Genomic DNA, 15,334 nt, shown 5'->3' with positions numbered 1-15,334 from the left:
GTGCTCTGCCTTTTGCCTCCTTATAGGAATGTCGCTTTTCCTGGAAGAAATTCTCCCTCCCGAGGGATTTTTAAGTCTCCCCCCAGACATTCAGTTTGCAGTCCTAGTAAATGCTCTTGTCCAAATCATCACCACTCGCTTTAACAACCCCCGAGGGCTTCCCAGGTGGCCCAGCGATAAAGAATCTGCCTGCCAATGCAGGAGATGCAAGGGATGCAGGTTCGATCCCAGGGTCGGGAAGATCCCCAGGAGAAGGAAATGGAAATCCGCTCCACGATTCTTGCCTGGGAAATCCCTTGGATAGAGGAGCCTGGTGGGCTACAGTCCATGGGGTTGCAAAGAGTCAGACACGACTTAGCGACTAAACAACAGTAACGACAACAGGTGGCTGTCACTCCAGAGTCCACGTTCGTGGCCCCAGACTTCTGCTCGTCGATGGTCCTGACTTACCCCCAGCCCTGGGCTCACAGGGATCCGTAACTTACCTAACCCCCGACTTCCATTCGTCCTGCCGCTGCCCGAGACTCAGTTTTCACTGCTTTTCCGTTCCTAAGCCCTCCTTGAAGCTGGTCAGCCGTCCACATCTGGTGCCGGGCTGATAACGCAGCGCCCTTCCCGTCTCACCGTCACCCGGACGGGCCGAGCTGGGGCCGGGCCCTCGAGGGTCTCGCCCTGTACTCCGCGTTCGGCCTTCCCTTGCCCTCCTCCTCACCACACCCCGCCCCTGCTTCGGTACCCGGTGGTACCCCGCGGTACCCCACCCCGTGCCCGCCCTGCGGGGCTCCCGCGCCCGCCGCAGCCCCGTCTCTCCTGCGCAGGCCCGGGCGTTTGCCCGACCTCCCTCTCCGCGTGGCCTTCCCCGCTGCTGCGTCCCGGCTGGTCGGGAGCAGGCGGGCCGCTCCGAGCTGTCACTTTCTGCGTCGAGTCCCGCCCAGCAGGCTGAGAAGGGGCAACCTGTTAGGACGCACACCGGCTGTCCCTCCCCCTCGTGTTGGCATTTTAAGTGTCAAAGGCTTTAACACACACGCAAAAAAAGCTCCAGCAAAACCTTAACTCCGCCCAGGAGAAGGAGAGCCTTCCGGAATATCCATCCCTAGTCCCCCCAGCGTGGTCGGACAGTCCCTTCTTGCGGTCATCCGTGGGTTCCACACATCCCCGTCATTCACTGTGTCTTACCGCCCTCCTCGGATGGGAACATTTGAGGAATCACTTCTTTCAGATATGTTTCTGAAAAACCGTTTGGCTTAACTCTTTGCATGCGGTCTGAACTGTATACAGCTTAGTGTCTGAACGCCATCCCTGGAGGAATCTCCCGGTGCGGAGGAAGAAAGAGGTTGGCTCAGGGTTCTCCACTCGGCAGTTCCCAGGAAGCCCCCGAGGCGACCACCAGCTCAGGGGCATCTCAGCATCCCTAGGGACGAACCGGCCAGCCTGCCCTTAGCCACTGTCTTCCAAATCTGGACTTCCTCTGTGGCTCAGCTGGTAAAGAATCCACCTGCAATGTGGGAGACCTGGGTTCCATCCCTGGGTTGGAAAGATACCCTGGAGAAGGGAAAGGCTACCAACTCCTGTGTTCTGGCCTGGAGAATTCCATGGACTGTATAGTCCATGGGGTTGCAAAGAGAGAAGACTGAGCGACTTTCAGTTTTTCACTTTCCAGCTCTGGATTTGGAAGTTCTCTCAGCCACTCACTGTACTCAGGGGTTTCTCTAGCTCCCCAGACTTCTTCAAGGAGCCGTCTCCCCTCTAGTAAGAAGCTTCTCTCCCCTCTTGAAAATCTTCACCTCCCTTCCCCGAGAGAAGTTCTTCTCCTTAGCTTCTGTCTCCCCTCTACTTTCTCCCCCACCAAAAACACGTGGCTGCTCTCCTGCCACAGACCCGTCTCCTCGTTGAACTCACACCTCCCACGTCCAGGTAAACCTGCACTCTAGTCAGTGCCCGGTGAGGAGCTGGGCTCTCTCTGCTCGGACATTGCCCTGAGGACCCATGTAAACAGCATCAGTCTTGCAAAGAGTGTCAGTGAGGTCCAGCATTTCGCTGCTCTGTCGCCCTCGTCTGCTAATTCAGTGACGTGCCCTCGGGAGCGGCAGGCCCCAGGGGTCAGGATTGGGCCAGCTGAGTTACTGCCAGAGTCCTCTATGCCTGCAGCAGACTCTTTTTTTTTTTTTTCTTATTTTCAATAAATTGAAACTTATGCAATCGGGGGAAGGAGGAAGTTCTTTAAGAAAAAGAGTAAAAATGACCCAAATTTAAGAAGTGAAGCGGACATCTATTTAACATGAGAAGATCAGTCTAAGCAAAATACTCGTTATTCTATGCTTAGAAAAGTACCTGTGCACAGTGGACACTTGATGAAGATCTGTTGAAAGAAAAGAAAAAATAAATAACAAAGGTATTACTACAACAGGGTTATTATAGAAATTCTGTCAAAAAAAAACAATCAGGCGCACAGACATGAGCTGGGTGCTTTGCCTGACTTAGAAATGGCCTTTTCAAGTGGGGTGGAGTCTGGAGCCTCCTCCTTTAGCCTTGGGGTCCACTCGCCTCTACCCATCTCCAGCTGCTAAGAGGCCACAGTCAACACTGAGGTTTTTTTGTTTAAAAGACTATATAGGACCTTTGTGGAACAATAACGACATAATTATCAGTGGTGATTGTTGGAAAATAGTGAAAACGTGAAACCTCCCACCATCGGTCAGGGATAGATTTCTAACATCCACACATCTTTTCTTCTGCAAGTTAACACTCTTAGTAGAAATCAAACTGCTCTGGCTCTTTGATTTTGTCTGTTTTTAAAAACTATGATATCACTGTTGACTGTATTCCCTCCGCTGTCTCACTCCCAGTTATTTTGTAATGAACCTGCCCCTCCCAGTCTCCCTCTCCTGTCTCTCTCATCTGCCTCCACCCTCCCCTCTGGTAACGACCTGTTTACATCTCTGACTCTGTTTTGTTGTTTGTTCATTTGTTTTGTTTTCAAGATTCCACATACAAGTGAAGCGTACAGAATTCGTCTTCCTCTGTCTGACTTATTTCACTTAAAACAATGCCTCCGTTTGTGTTGTCAGTAATGGCAAGATTTCATTTTTCGTGGCTGAGTAGTATTCCACGGCGGATACGTACTGCATCTTCCTTATCCATTCATCCATCAGTGGGCACTTGGGTTGCTTTCATCTTTGGCTATTAGGTCTTGTCCAATTTAGCAGTCTCAGGTGGAAAGAAACAGCTCTGGCCCTTTGAATGAGTAGAGCACATCTTCCTCACAGAGTGTGAAAGTTTCCTTACCTTATAATTTTATAAGTAGTGATTAAAACTCAAAAGGCATATCATTAACAGCAGAAATCCTTTTATATGTTTCCAATAATCTCATGTGAATGGGGAGAAATAATTGCTGAGATGTATGATTTTTCTATAATAATTCACACGGGTTTTTCAGTTCGTAAATTTGTCAACTCTTCTTCCAGTTACACATAGCGTGGTTTCTTTTAGAAAGTGGGTTTTGTATAACACTGTTGTTGTATCCATTCGTTCATTATGCATCCTTTTTTCTGTTTCTTTCAACAAATATTGTGGAGCATCTACTCTGTGCAGGCACTCTTGGGGGCACCAAGATTGCCTTTGAGCTCATGGTGTCAATTTTCTGGAGGGAAGAGACGGAAAATAAGCCAACAGTTGACACTTAGCATGTCATATGGTGAGAAGGACCTTCTAATATGGTGAGAAGGACAGAAACTGACCTGGGTGAGGACAAGGTGCTGTTTTTTTCCGAAGGTGGTCAGGAAGGTTGTTCTGCTCGGGGTGGTTTGAGCCGAGCCCTGAACAAAGTACAGAGCCCCCGCCCCACCCCTCAGACCACCCGGGGGAGAGTCAGAGGCTGAGTTGAGGGTTGTGGAGATGCTGGGGAGGCTGGGGAGGCTGGTGTCCGGCAAGTAGTTGGAAATGAGGTCAAGACAAGCAGGGAGTGGGATCCTGGGGTTAGAGAGGGGCGGTCTGTCAACCTCAAGAAGCCTTTGGATTTTGACCTGAACAAAATTAGAAACTGGCAGAGAGACACGAGTAGGGAAGAGCGGGATCTGCCTTAGCTTTATGTTTTTAATTCCAAGTTTTCATTTTTTTTCCAGTATAGCTGCTTTACAATGTTGTGTTAGTTTCTGCCATACAGCAGCGTGGATCGAACATATGTGCACATATATCCCCTCCCTCTGGAGCCTCCCTCCCACCCCCATCCTGCCCCGGGCCATCACGGAGCCCCGAGCCGAGCTCCCTGCCTATACGGCACCCCGGGCCATCACGGAGCCCCGAGCCGAGCTCCCTGTCTATACGGCGCTCCCCACTGTCTGTCTTACACAAGGTCATGCGTATGCACCAACCCCAGTCTCAGCTCATCCCACCCTCTGCTTCCCCTGCTGCGCCCACAGCCCCTTCTCTGCGTCTGTGTCTCTCCCGCAGTGGTACAAATGAACGTGTCTAACTCAGCTTTTGAAACAGGGCTTGTCCACCTCCGCCCTCCGTGGCCAGGTGCATGGACTCCGGGCCAGGTGGGTCTGCACGCCGGCTCTGTCCTGGGTATTGTGAGCGGGTTTGCAACGTCCCTCCTAGATGCCACGGGCACCCACCTCCCTGGTGTGACAACCACCAATGTCTCCAGACAGTGTCCCATGTCCCCTGGAGGTTTGGGGGTGCGGTGTCATCTCTTACTGAAAGTCACAGCTTCCGAAACATCACACCACCCAGGATAACTAATGTATGTACAAAAGCTAGCCTTGCACTACGGGGTTTTTGTTTGTTTGCATTTCGATTTTGAGATTTGCTCAAATTCTCTTGTTCAATTAATACTCAGCTAGAATGTGCCTTCATGGCCTCCTTATGCTCAGTCATTGTATCTTAATATAAAGGCCAGGATTTTATCTTTGAGTCAGATCCCAGCGTGATTCATCTTCCGCAGACCTCTGAGAGCAGCCCCAGGTGGGGTCACGGAGAATCCGAGTTCACAGGCTACAAGAAAATTCCGCAGGGATTCGAATTATCGAGTGTCAACGCTCGGTCCATCGGAAGTCTGCCCTGAGCTACACGGACCACTGATCTCACCAGGTGCAGGGACACAGACAGGACCCAGACACTCCTTTAAAGCTCTGGGTGGGGCTTTCCAGCACTCACTTGCCTACTTGTTTGCTTAGATTCGTTGAGAATCTCAAACGTTTTCTTTTGCTGTGACTTTTCTTCACCCTCAAAACCCTGAGGACCACGGCTTGGAGGCATGAACAAACGATGGCCTCATTGGTTCCATGTTATTGTTTTTTTTCTAGTTTTCCACAAAGTAGGCATCTAACCTGCGGTTTTATACCTAAGCCTTTTCCAGGCTTCCTGCCAGAGTCCTCTTGCTGTCTTGCTGTTGTAATGTTTTCAGTGCTTAAGCAGGGTCACAGGCGTACCTCTGACAACGAATGTTGCAGCCGTTCCACCATGAAACTGACCGCGGAGAGCAAAACCAGATTGTCCGGAGCCTCTGCCTCTGCCCCTCGCTGAGGCTGAATCGAGAGATGAACAGGCTGGAACGCAGACTCTCACGCAGTTGGATCCACCGTGGAATCAGGGCGCTTAGGGGCAGAAGCTGACACAGAAAGTAGAAACCAAGACTCCCCTGGTTGATATTCATGAATAAGCATAACCCCAAAGTGAGGATGTCAGTATTGAGGTGGCAACTCTCTTTTCAGTGGCCAGAGGACAGCTCTTCAACCTGGGCTCCCAGTTCATTCCCACCAAGGCACAGTGGGAAAGACCCAGAAAAGAAACTGCCTTATCTTTACATCAGCAGGTGAAATAAGGAGGAAAGACTTGACGTAAGAGGCCAAACTGAGGAATGAGAGTGGGTGGACGGCAGAGCCCTGCACACCTCGGTCTAAACCCCGCGGCTACACTGACTCACTGTGAAGCGTCCGCAGGTGGGTTTACCTCCCTGGGCCTCGTGACATCATCTGGAAAACAGGCGAGGGAGTAAGGACTCCACCACCCTGTTAGGAAAGGGAGAATTAAGTCAAGTCCCGCCCGCAGCAGGAGATTGGCACGCAATGAACACCCAGGAGGTGCTGATTACCGTAAGAACCGTGTGAAGAATCGTCATCAGGGTGAGCACACATTCTTATGTCTTAAGAAGGACTCACTCCCTTATTCCAACTCAGAGCCGTCCTTGGAATACACAAATATCTGGTCTTACAGAGATCAAACCAGTCAATCCTAAAGAAAGTCAACCCTGAATATTCATTAGAAGGACTGACGCTGAAGCTGAAGCTCCAATACCTTGGCCACCTGATGCAAAGAGTTAACACATTGGAAAAGACCCTGAGGCTGGGAAAGATTGAAGGCAAAAGGAGAAGAGAGTGGCAGGGGATGAGGGGGTTAGATGGCATCACCGGCTCAATGGACATGAATTTGAGCAGACTCCTGGAGACAGTGAAGGACAGAGGAGCCTGGCGTGCTGCAGTCCATGGGGTCACAGATTCGGATGCAACTTAGCAACTGAACAACAGCCACTTTTATGATAAAAACATAAAGAACACTTTAGTAGATAATGTAAGGATCGCAGCCTAACTTGTATGACACGTTTTAAAACATTTCTTGGCTGCAGTTGAACCTGCTGATTGGAATTAGAAGAATATTTTTTAAACTTTTAATGGCAAAAATGGAGGGTCCAACCAAAATTAAATATATCCATTGTTTATGAGCTAGCCGCTCATTCTGGGGGATGCTAGCATCACACACTCTTACCAAGAGTCCACACACCGTCTCAGAGGATTGAGTACTGAACTGCCAGACCTAAGAAGAGTCCCTGTTACCTTGGGCAATGCCCTGTTTCATGCCCTGAGCCCAAACAAGACCCCTGGAGGAGGCTTCCTGACCCACAAGGCCTGAGAACCTGGACTGCCCTGCCCCACTGCGCCCCTCTGGGAGCCCACCGCAGTCCATCACCTGCTGGCCTGATCCTTTGCTTGTTGGCTGTCGACCACATTCCTGGGAGGTGACCTCCCAGCTCCCTGCCTGTGCCTCACGGTATCCCAGCCCCGGGGAGAGTCTGGGCAGAGAAACTCTCAATAAACGATAAACGGCTGAATTAAAGAGTGGAAACAAATAGTTTCCAGAGAAATAGAAGCAGATAAATGTGTGTGTCTTGAGACGGCTTTAAAACCAAATGTGTTTTACTAATTTTCAGAAGATTTTTCTGAAAATGGCAAAATAGAGTTGACCAAATCGAACAGGTAATTCTTTCAGCTCCAGCCTGTTGGATGGTCTCTGCTTGTCATGAGCCAGGAGGGTGATGATTCCAAAACCTGACCTTGGCCGTTATTGTTCCCACGCCGGCCTGGCCAAAGCCTTTTCACTACATGCACTTCCCTGGTGGCTCAGATGGTAAAGCGTCTGCCTGTAACGCAGACCCATGTTGGATTCCTAAGTTGGGAAGATCCCCTAGAGAAGGAAATGGCAACCCACTCCAGTACTCTTGCCTGGAAATCCCATGGAGTCGCAAAGAGTCAGACAAGACTGAGCGACTTCACTTCCACTTTCTCTCTCTATATATAATTTTATTCATTTATTTATTTTGGGCTGTGCTGGGCCTTCCTTGCTGCGCGGACTTTTCTCCAGTTGCAGTGAAAGGGGCTTCTCGTTGTGGGGCCGCGCTGGAGTTGCCCCTCCGGCCTGCAGGCTTCAAGAGTCGGGGCTCCCAGGCTCTAGAGCACAGGCTCAATAGTTGTGGCCCGCAGGCTGAGTTGCCCCGTGGCCTGTGGGATCTCCCCAGATCAGGGACCAAGCCCGCGTCTCCTGCAGTGACAGGCGGATTCCTGACCTCTGAGCCGCCAGGGGTGCTCTTTGCGCTTGTGTGTTAAATGCAGAGTCAGGAGCTACTCCCGGGGTCACGGAAATGGGAAATGTAAACACTCCTGGCTGGTTGTCAAAGCATTGCTCTTTTTGCCCTCCTTCTGTCTGCCCACCTCTTGCCTCTCTAAGCCTGGCACACACTCCTGTGTGTGCCCACCAGGCACGTGCTCACTCGTAATGGAGTGGATGCCACACGGCACGGGGAGGGGGCTCTGAGCAGAACCCTGGGTTGGGGGAGCGGGCACTGAGCTGGGAAGAGGCCACCCCAGGCCCAGAAGCGTGAGTCGGTGTGGGGCCTCTGGGTAGGGGCTCCAGGCCTGGGTGCTATCTGAGTGCACGTCTGAACCAGGGGAGGCTGCGTCCAGGAGGGCGAGCTAGGGTTCTGCCCAGCCCAGCCCCGGGGGTGAGCTCGGCCTTCCTTCTGCCTCCCTCGGCATCACAGCAGATGAACTGTTCACCATCTGTAAAATCCAGGAAAGTGCATTACGTTTATTATCCTTATGAACAACATCTTAGCCTAAAACTTCATGAGGACCTAAGAGACAGAAGAGTCTACTGGGCACCCGCAGCCAAGGGGCAGAAGCAGCATGGAAAATCCTGATGTCACACAGGAATCCCCAGGGTGGAACTCTGTTTTTTTTTTTTTTGGCTCCTCAGCCTAATTTGGGCAGTGGTTTCTGTGTTTCTGCATCTCAGAGAGCTCAATATAGGACGTGCGTGTTGACATTTAGGTGACTTTGTTACGTACAGAATGCAGAAGTAGGGTTTTGAAGTCTTAATATTCCTAAGTGGGGACTCCCAGGTGGCTCAGAGGTAAAGAATCCACATTCAATGCAGGAGACGCGGGTTTGATCCCTGGGTTGGGAAGATCCCCTGGAGGAGGGCATGGCAACCCACTCCAGTATTCTTGCCTAGAGAATCACATGGACAGAGGAGCCTGGTGGGCTACAGTCCGTGGAGTCGCAAAGAGTCAGACAAGACTTAGTGACTGAGCATGCACGCATTCCTAAGTGGATAATAACATATTTTGTAACCATAAAAGTATAGTTTTTGGTTTTTTTGTCCCAAACCTGTTAAGTTTGCCTCAGCTCTACTTAAAAACTCAGAAAACTTCTAAAACATGAATATATCATCATATTTCTTTCAGGAAATAACCTTCACAAGATACGCAGTTCTATAATTACACATATGACATCAGAAATGCTACAGAACTTTGAAAATAGCAGATTTATGAAATTCACCATTGTCACAATGCAGCCCATTGCATTTAACAGCGGTATAGCAGGCTGGTGAATATACTGTAGACCATAAATTTGATTAGGGATGATTATTAATTTACTATTTCAAATGTAATCAACATTTGACTTCCTGAGTTTTATTATTTCCTTCCACTATTTGATTCAACTTATTGGGTACGTTTGATCAGGAAAGAATCATTTTTTCCTACAATTTATTTTAGGTTTTGAAACGAACATGAACCTTGCTAGCCGAGATGATTTTGGTACTTCAGAAATTACATCAGAGACGCAGGACAGAAATGCAAATAACCATGGGATTCAATTTTCTAATTCACTCTCCAGTGCAATGACTGCTGAAAATGGAAATTCCGTCTCAAATGGTAAGCACTTCTTTAAACTCAGAAGTAAATAGATACAAGTTTTAAGTTGTATCAACTTTCTAGGGGGAATGAATTTAAAACAAAAAATGAAGTAGGCTTAAAAACTGGGAAAGGGCATAAAAGATGAAATATCACTGTAGGGTATACTGTCAACTTATTATTTTCAAGTTAAAGAATTAAAATTGCATTCAATATTAGCTAACTTTTTTCCCCAGAGATTTTTGTGGAGTATTTGGTCTGTGGAAGCCAGTATAAAATGAAACTTATTCTGAGCAGAGTAGATGATGCTCTAATAGTATTTTTAAAGAAAAATATAGTTCTTTTTTCAAAAAAAATTTGTATGTAAGTAAGCTGTGGTACATATACACTATGGAATATTACTCAGCTACTAAAAATAATGCATTTGAATCAGTTCTAATGAGGTGGATGAAAGTGGAGCCTATTATACAGAGTGAAATAAGTCAGAAAGAAAAACACCAATACAGTATATTAACGAATATATATGGAATTTAGAAAGATGGTAATGATAACCCTGTATACAAGACAGCAAAAGAGACACTGATGTGAAGAACAGACTTTTGGACTCTGTGGGAGAAGGCGAGGGTGGAATGATCTGAGAGAACAGCATTGAAACATGTATATTATCATATGTGAAACAGATCGCCAGTCCAGGTTCGATGCATGAGACAGGGCGCTCAGGGCTGGTGTGCAGGGATGACCCAGAGGGATGGGATGGGGAGGGAGGTGGGAGGGGGTTCAGGATGGGGAACACATTTATACCCATGGCTGATTCATGTCAATGTATGGCAAAAACCACTACAATATTGTAAGGTAATTAGCCTCCAATTAAAATAAAGTAATTAATTAAAAATTTTTGTATGCAATAGTTGATTTGTTAGCGTTTGTTAATTTCAGATGTACATCAAAGTGATTCAGATACACACACACACACACACACACACACACACACACACGTATATTCTTTTTTAGATTCTTTTCCCTGATAGGTTATTACAAGCAGTGAGTAAAGTTCCTGTTGATTGTTTCCATGCCTCAGAAGAGTGAAGGACAGTAGTATTGAAGGTCTAGGTACTCGATGCGGGTATGTCAGTGGACGTGTCTTACAGGAACTGACCTGGCTGTGAGTATCTAAAAGCTCTCTGACAGTGGCTTAGACAAACAGCTTATTCCTTCCACCCTAGAAGCAGCCCAGGGCTTCTAGGTAATGTCTGAAGAGAAAATTCAGACCGACCTTCTCTTAAAGAGCCTGAGGGCATGGGTGTGGGCTTCAATGAAAGCCAAGCAGAAGGCCTCAATTCTAGGCTTTTCTCTGAAGGACATCAGAGGTGCTCACCAGTCCACTGGAGGCAGCTGGGACGCTGTGCTGTCTCCTAGGTCTGTGAGGACAGGCTGTGTCTAGAACCTCCCACAGCCCTAGGTGAGCTTGAAGGGTCCACCATAAGAGTCAGACACAGAGCTTGTTGGCCCCCAGCTCCGCTGTGAATTGTCTCAGTTCCTGGGGCCGGACTGAGGTCCTTCAGGATGACAGAGGCCACAGGCACCCGGAGGAGAAGAGGGCACAGATCTACCTCGAAGGACAGTGACATCATCCTTAGCTTCAGGATGTCCTTACAAACCACTTTTCAAATACAGAGTTCAACGCGTTGTCCAAAGGAAACAGGCAGACGAGGACACAAAGTAAGATGAAAAATTGCGAGCAGAAATAGCAGCGTATCCACAGGGCCTCAGAAGACTGGAGTTCAGAGGCCCATGCTTTGAAGTAAGTATGTTTACTTTGCCTACGGAGATAAAAGAATGAAAATCTCAGCAGAAATCAGAAACCATAAAAACATATCAAATGGAAATTCTGAGATTGAAGAATACAGTCATAAAATTAAGTACAATAGAGGATGAGCTTAAAGTTAATTAGACACAGCCATTAAAAAAAAAAAAATCCTAGGGAAGAGGAAGATAAATCAGAAAATATCCAGAATGAAGCACAAAGAAGCAGAGTGGAAATTTCAGAAATTGATTTAAAGACATAAAGGATATGGCGAGAAGGGTCATGGAATCCTAGATGGAAAGAAGACAGAGTCCATGGGGGAGAGACACGATTTTGTGAGAAACTGGAGAGGATTTTCCAACACTGAGTCAAACACTAAGCAACTGGCTTAAGTTGGCAGTTTCTTATAAACACGCGCCTTCCATGGAACCCAGCGGCCCCGCCCTGAGGTGCTTACAGAAGAGAAGCGCAAACAGCGTCCACAGGAACACCTGTACGCAAATGCAAATCCCGCTCACACTCACAGTCACCTAAAACTGGAAATCCTAGAGGAAATCAACCCTGATATTCATCGGAAGGCCTGATGCTGAAGCTGAAGCTCCAGTACTCTGGCCACCTGATGCGAAGAGCTGGAAAAGAACCTGATGCTGGGACAGATTGAAGGCGGGAGGAGAAGGGGGCAACAGAGGATGAGATGGGTGGATGGCATCACCCACTGGATGGACATGAGTGTGAGCAAGCTCCGGGAGATAGTAGAGGATAAAGGAGCCTGCATTTTGCAGTCCATGGGTCACAAATAATCGGACACAACAGAGCGACTGAACAACAACAAAAACTGGAAATGAAGTGCCCTTCAGCTGGTGACTGGACAGTATTCGATATCTACTGCCCTGTAACAATTACCCTCCACCCCAGAATGCAGAGGCGGCTGTTTGTAGTCTCTGCAGGTCAGGAATCTGGGTGTGGCTGAGCTGAGTGCCTTGGGTTCAGGGTCTCTCACGGGAAGTGATCAGCCATCAGCTGGAACTGCAGGCTTCTTGAGGCTAGCTGGAGAGATGGCCCAGCTTCAGTATCACTTGCTCAAGCATCTCCACAAGGGAGGCCTCACGACAGGGCCGGGGCTTCCCCCAGAGCAAGCTGTCCACAGGAAGCTGGGAAGAGCCCCCGGGGTGGAAGCCACACTCACCGCACGGCTGCTCCTGGAGGAGACAGCCAGCGCTCCGGCCACGTCCAGCTTGTTGGGTTTAGGCCACACGTCCAGTCAACTCATGGAAGGGGGTTCTGTGAGGGGTGAGTGCCTCCAGGTGGGCCCATCAGGGACCACTTCACAGGCTGCCCAGCGCATGGATGAACTCTGCAATAAAAAAAGATAAACCGCTACTGCAGGTGACAAAAACGTGTGCATCACGAAGGCTTTGCACTGCAAAAAAAAACATCCGAAGATTCTGAGTCCATTTATTTGACATTTTGGAAAATGCAGGCACAGGGACAGTGAGAGATGAGTGGGCTGCCGGAGACTGGGCTGGGCTGCTGTAAGGAAACATCCAGGCCGGCCGGTCTGTGAGGAGCAGTGGCTTCGTGGCCGCAGTGGTGGGGGCTGGAGTTCAAGGTTAGGGCACCGGTTTGGGTGGCAGCCCTCCTGTAGGCTGCAGGTGGCTGGCTTCTTGCTTGTCCCCAAGTGGTGGAGGGAAGAAGGTAGCCAGCTCCCTGGGGCCGCTTTTATAAGGGCACTAACCCCATTTGTGGGGCCTCCACCCTCAGGACCTAATCATCCCAAAGGTTGATCCCACCTCCTAACACCACCACTTTGGGGTTAGAATTTCAACATGTGAGTTTTAGGGGGACACAGACCTTCAGGGACCTGGTTACCCCCCAAAGGTTCTACACCCCAATGCCACCACATTGGGGCTAGAATTCCAACGTATGGATTTTAGGGGGACAGAGATGTTAAGACCACAGCAGACTGCAGACGGGCATGTGATATTAACAAACAGGAGTGAGTGTGTTCCTATAAATTCAGGCTTCCCCGGTGGCTCAGACGATGAAGAATCTGCCTGCAATGCGGGAGACCTGGGTTCAGTCCCTGGGTCGGGAAGATCCTCTGGAGGAGGGCATGGCAACCCACTCCAGTATTCTAACCTGGAGAATCCCATGGACAGAGGAACCTGGCAGGCTACAGTCCATGGGGTCGCAAAGACTCAGATATCACTGAGCGACTAAGCACAGCACAGCATGTACGATAAAGGTGAATCTTTCTGTCTGTAAGTGTGACTTTTTAAAAAATAAATAAAATGCTGAGTAGAATAAATACAAACAAAACCACACCTGGGCATATCATAGTAAAACCAAGTGTGAATCTTAAAAGCAGCCACTGAAAGTGAAATTCGCTCAGTAGTGTCGAACTCTTTGCAACCCCATGGACTGTATAGTCCATGGAATTCTCCAGGCCTTTCCCTTCTCCAGGAGGTCTTCCCAACCCAGGGATTGAACCCGGGTCTCCCGCATTGCAGGCAGATTCTTTAAAGCAGCCAGAGATTAAAATACAAAGACAAATTACCTTCAAAGAATCAGTGGACATTCAAAGACAATGAAATACCATATTTTTTAAAATGAGGGAGCAGGAAGGTGGGAAGGTATTTCCCAAAGGCCGTTTGGTAGCCAGGATAGTGGTACCCTGGCTTTACCCTGCTTTCTCTGACTTCCCTCCAGGTCCACGTAAGGTCATAGGGTGTGTGTAGTTTTTCATCTGAGAATGTTGCTCACCCAAGGATGCTCATTGCTGACCTGCCCAGCAGGAGGAGGCAAATGGATCTTGGATAAAATCTAGCAGGCGATTTGCATCACCAGTCTCGCTTTCCTTAGGAGGAGTCATGGGGTGGGGAGGTGACTGGAGCGGGGTTTGTTCAAGCTTGGCATGAAGGATCCCAGGGTAATGCGGGAAGGTTCTGTTGGCACCCAGCAGCAAGACTGGTTCAGTGGCACACACGTGGAAAACGCCCCAAGCTGGTTCTGAATGCTGGCCACCCGCAACCCCAATATTAAGCAGGGATCACATGTAAGGGTTGGAAGTGCTGACTCATAGGATGGCGGCTTTCTGGTGCCTTGTAAGGAAATGACACAGGGAAGACACGGAAGGATTTTTATACCAGCCGTAAAGATTTCTAGGGAGAGGACCTGCAGTTACCCAGAACTGTGTTACTGCCAACACCAGGCAGAGACGGCACCAGCACCTGGGGTCCCGCAGCACGGGTCTTCCTAAGTTTTATCTCCGACTTGAGCAGCCTTCTTAAGTAATCTCTTACTCTTCACGTGGTGTTTTCATTTTATGCAGGTTATAGGAACTACATGTTTATGTGACAATTTGAAAAATACAGGAGAGAATAAACAATAAGTACTATTCCTTTTATTACCTGAAAATCCCCAAAACATGTCTCATATTCCACTTTGTAGAATTCTGTATTTTTTTCATACAAATGTATCTGTGTGCTTATATAAGATGTTTGGTTTTTTTAACAAAGCTTGAGCTACACTCTACCCATGGCTTGAACCACCTGCTTTTTTCCCTGAGGGATCTCAGGTGGTCTGTCTCTAGGTGAGCAATGCATATCTGTGTTGTTGACCGCTGGTCATTAATGTATGCAATGCGTAGCTTCTCATCAGATACAACTACCATGACTTAAATAAGCGAGTCCTATCTGATCTACCTCTTGAGAAATCTGTATGCAGGTCAGGAAGCAACAGTTACAACTGGACATGGAACAACAGACTGGTTCCAAATAGGAAAAGGAGTACGTCAAGGCTGTATATTGTCACCCTGCTTATTTAACTTACATGCAGAGTACATCATGAGAAACACTAGACTGGAAGAAACACAACCTGGAATCAAGATTGCCAGGAGAAATATCAATAACCTCAGATATGCAGATGACACCACCCTTATGGTAGAAAGTGAAGAGGAACTAAAGATCCTCTTGATGAAAGTGAAAGAGAAGAGTGAAAAAGTTGGCTTAAAGCTCAACATTCAGAAAATGAAGATCATGGCATCTGGTCCAATCACTTCA

General features: G+C 48.4%; 1 protein-coding gene across 1 annotated transcript in view; it reads left to right on the top strand.

Moving 5' to 3' along the window:
* Positions 1–15,334, top strand: part of MYO16 (myosin XVI) — a 390,818-nt gene that overhangs the window by 350,676 nt on the left and 24,808 nt on the right. The window contains 1 exon segment of the mRNA XM_070380864.1: positions 9,332–9,490. Within this exon segment, the coding sequence (XP_070236965.1) occupies positions 9,332–9,490 (159 nt within the window).

Source organism: Bos mutus, chromosome 12, assembly GCF_027580195.1.
Source record: "Bos mutus isolate GX-2022 chromosome 12, NWIPB_WYAK_1.1, whole genome shotgun sequence".
NCBI classification, from domain to species: domain Eukaryota; kingdom Metazoa; phylum Chordata; class Mammalia; order Artiodactyla; family Bovidae; genus Bos; species Bos mutus.
Note: the sequence above shows the minus strand (reverse complement) of the source record. Positions and strands in the feature narration are given on the sequence as shown.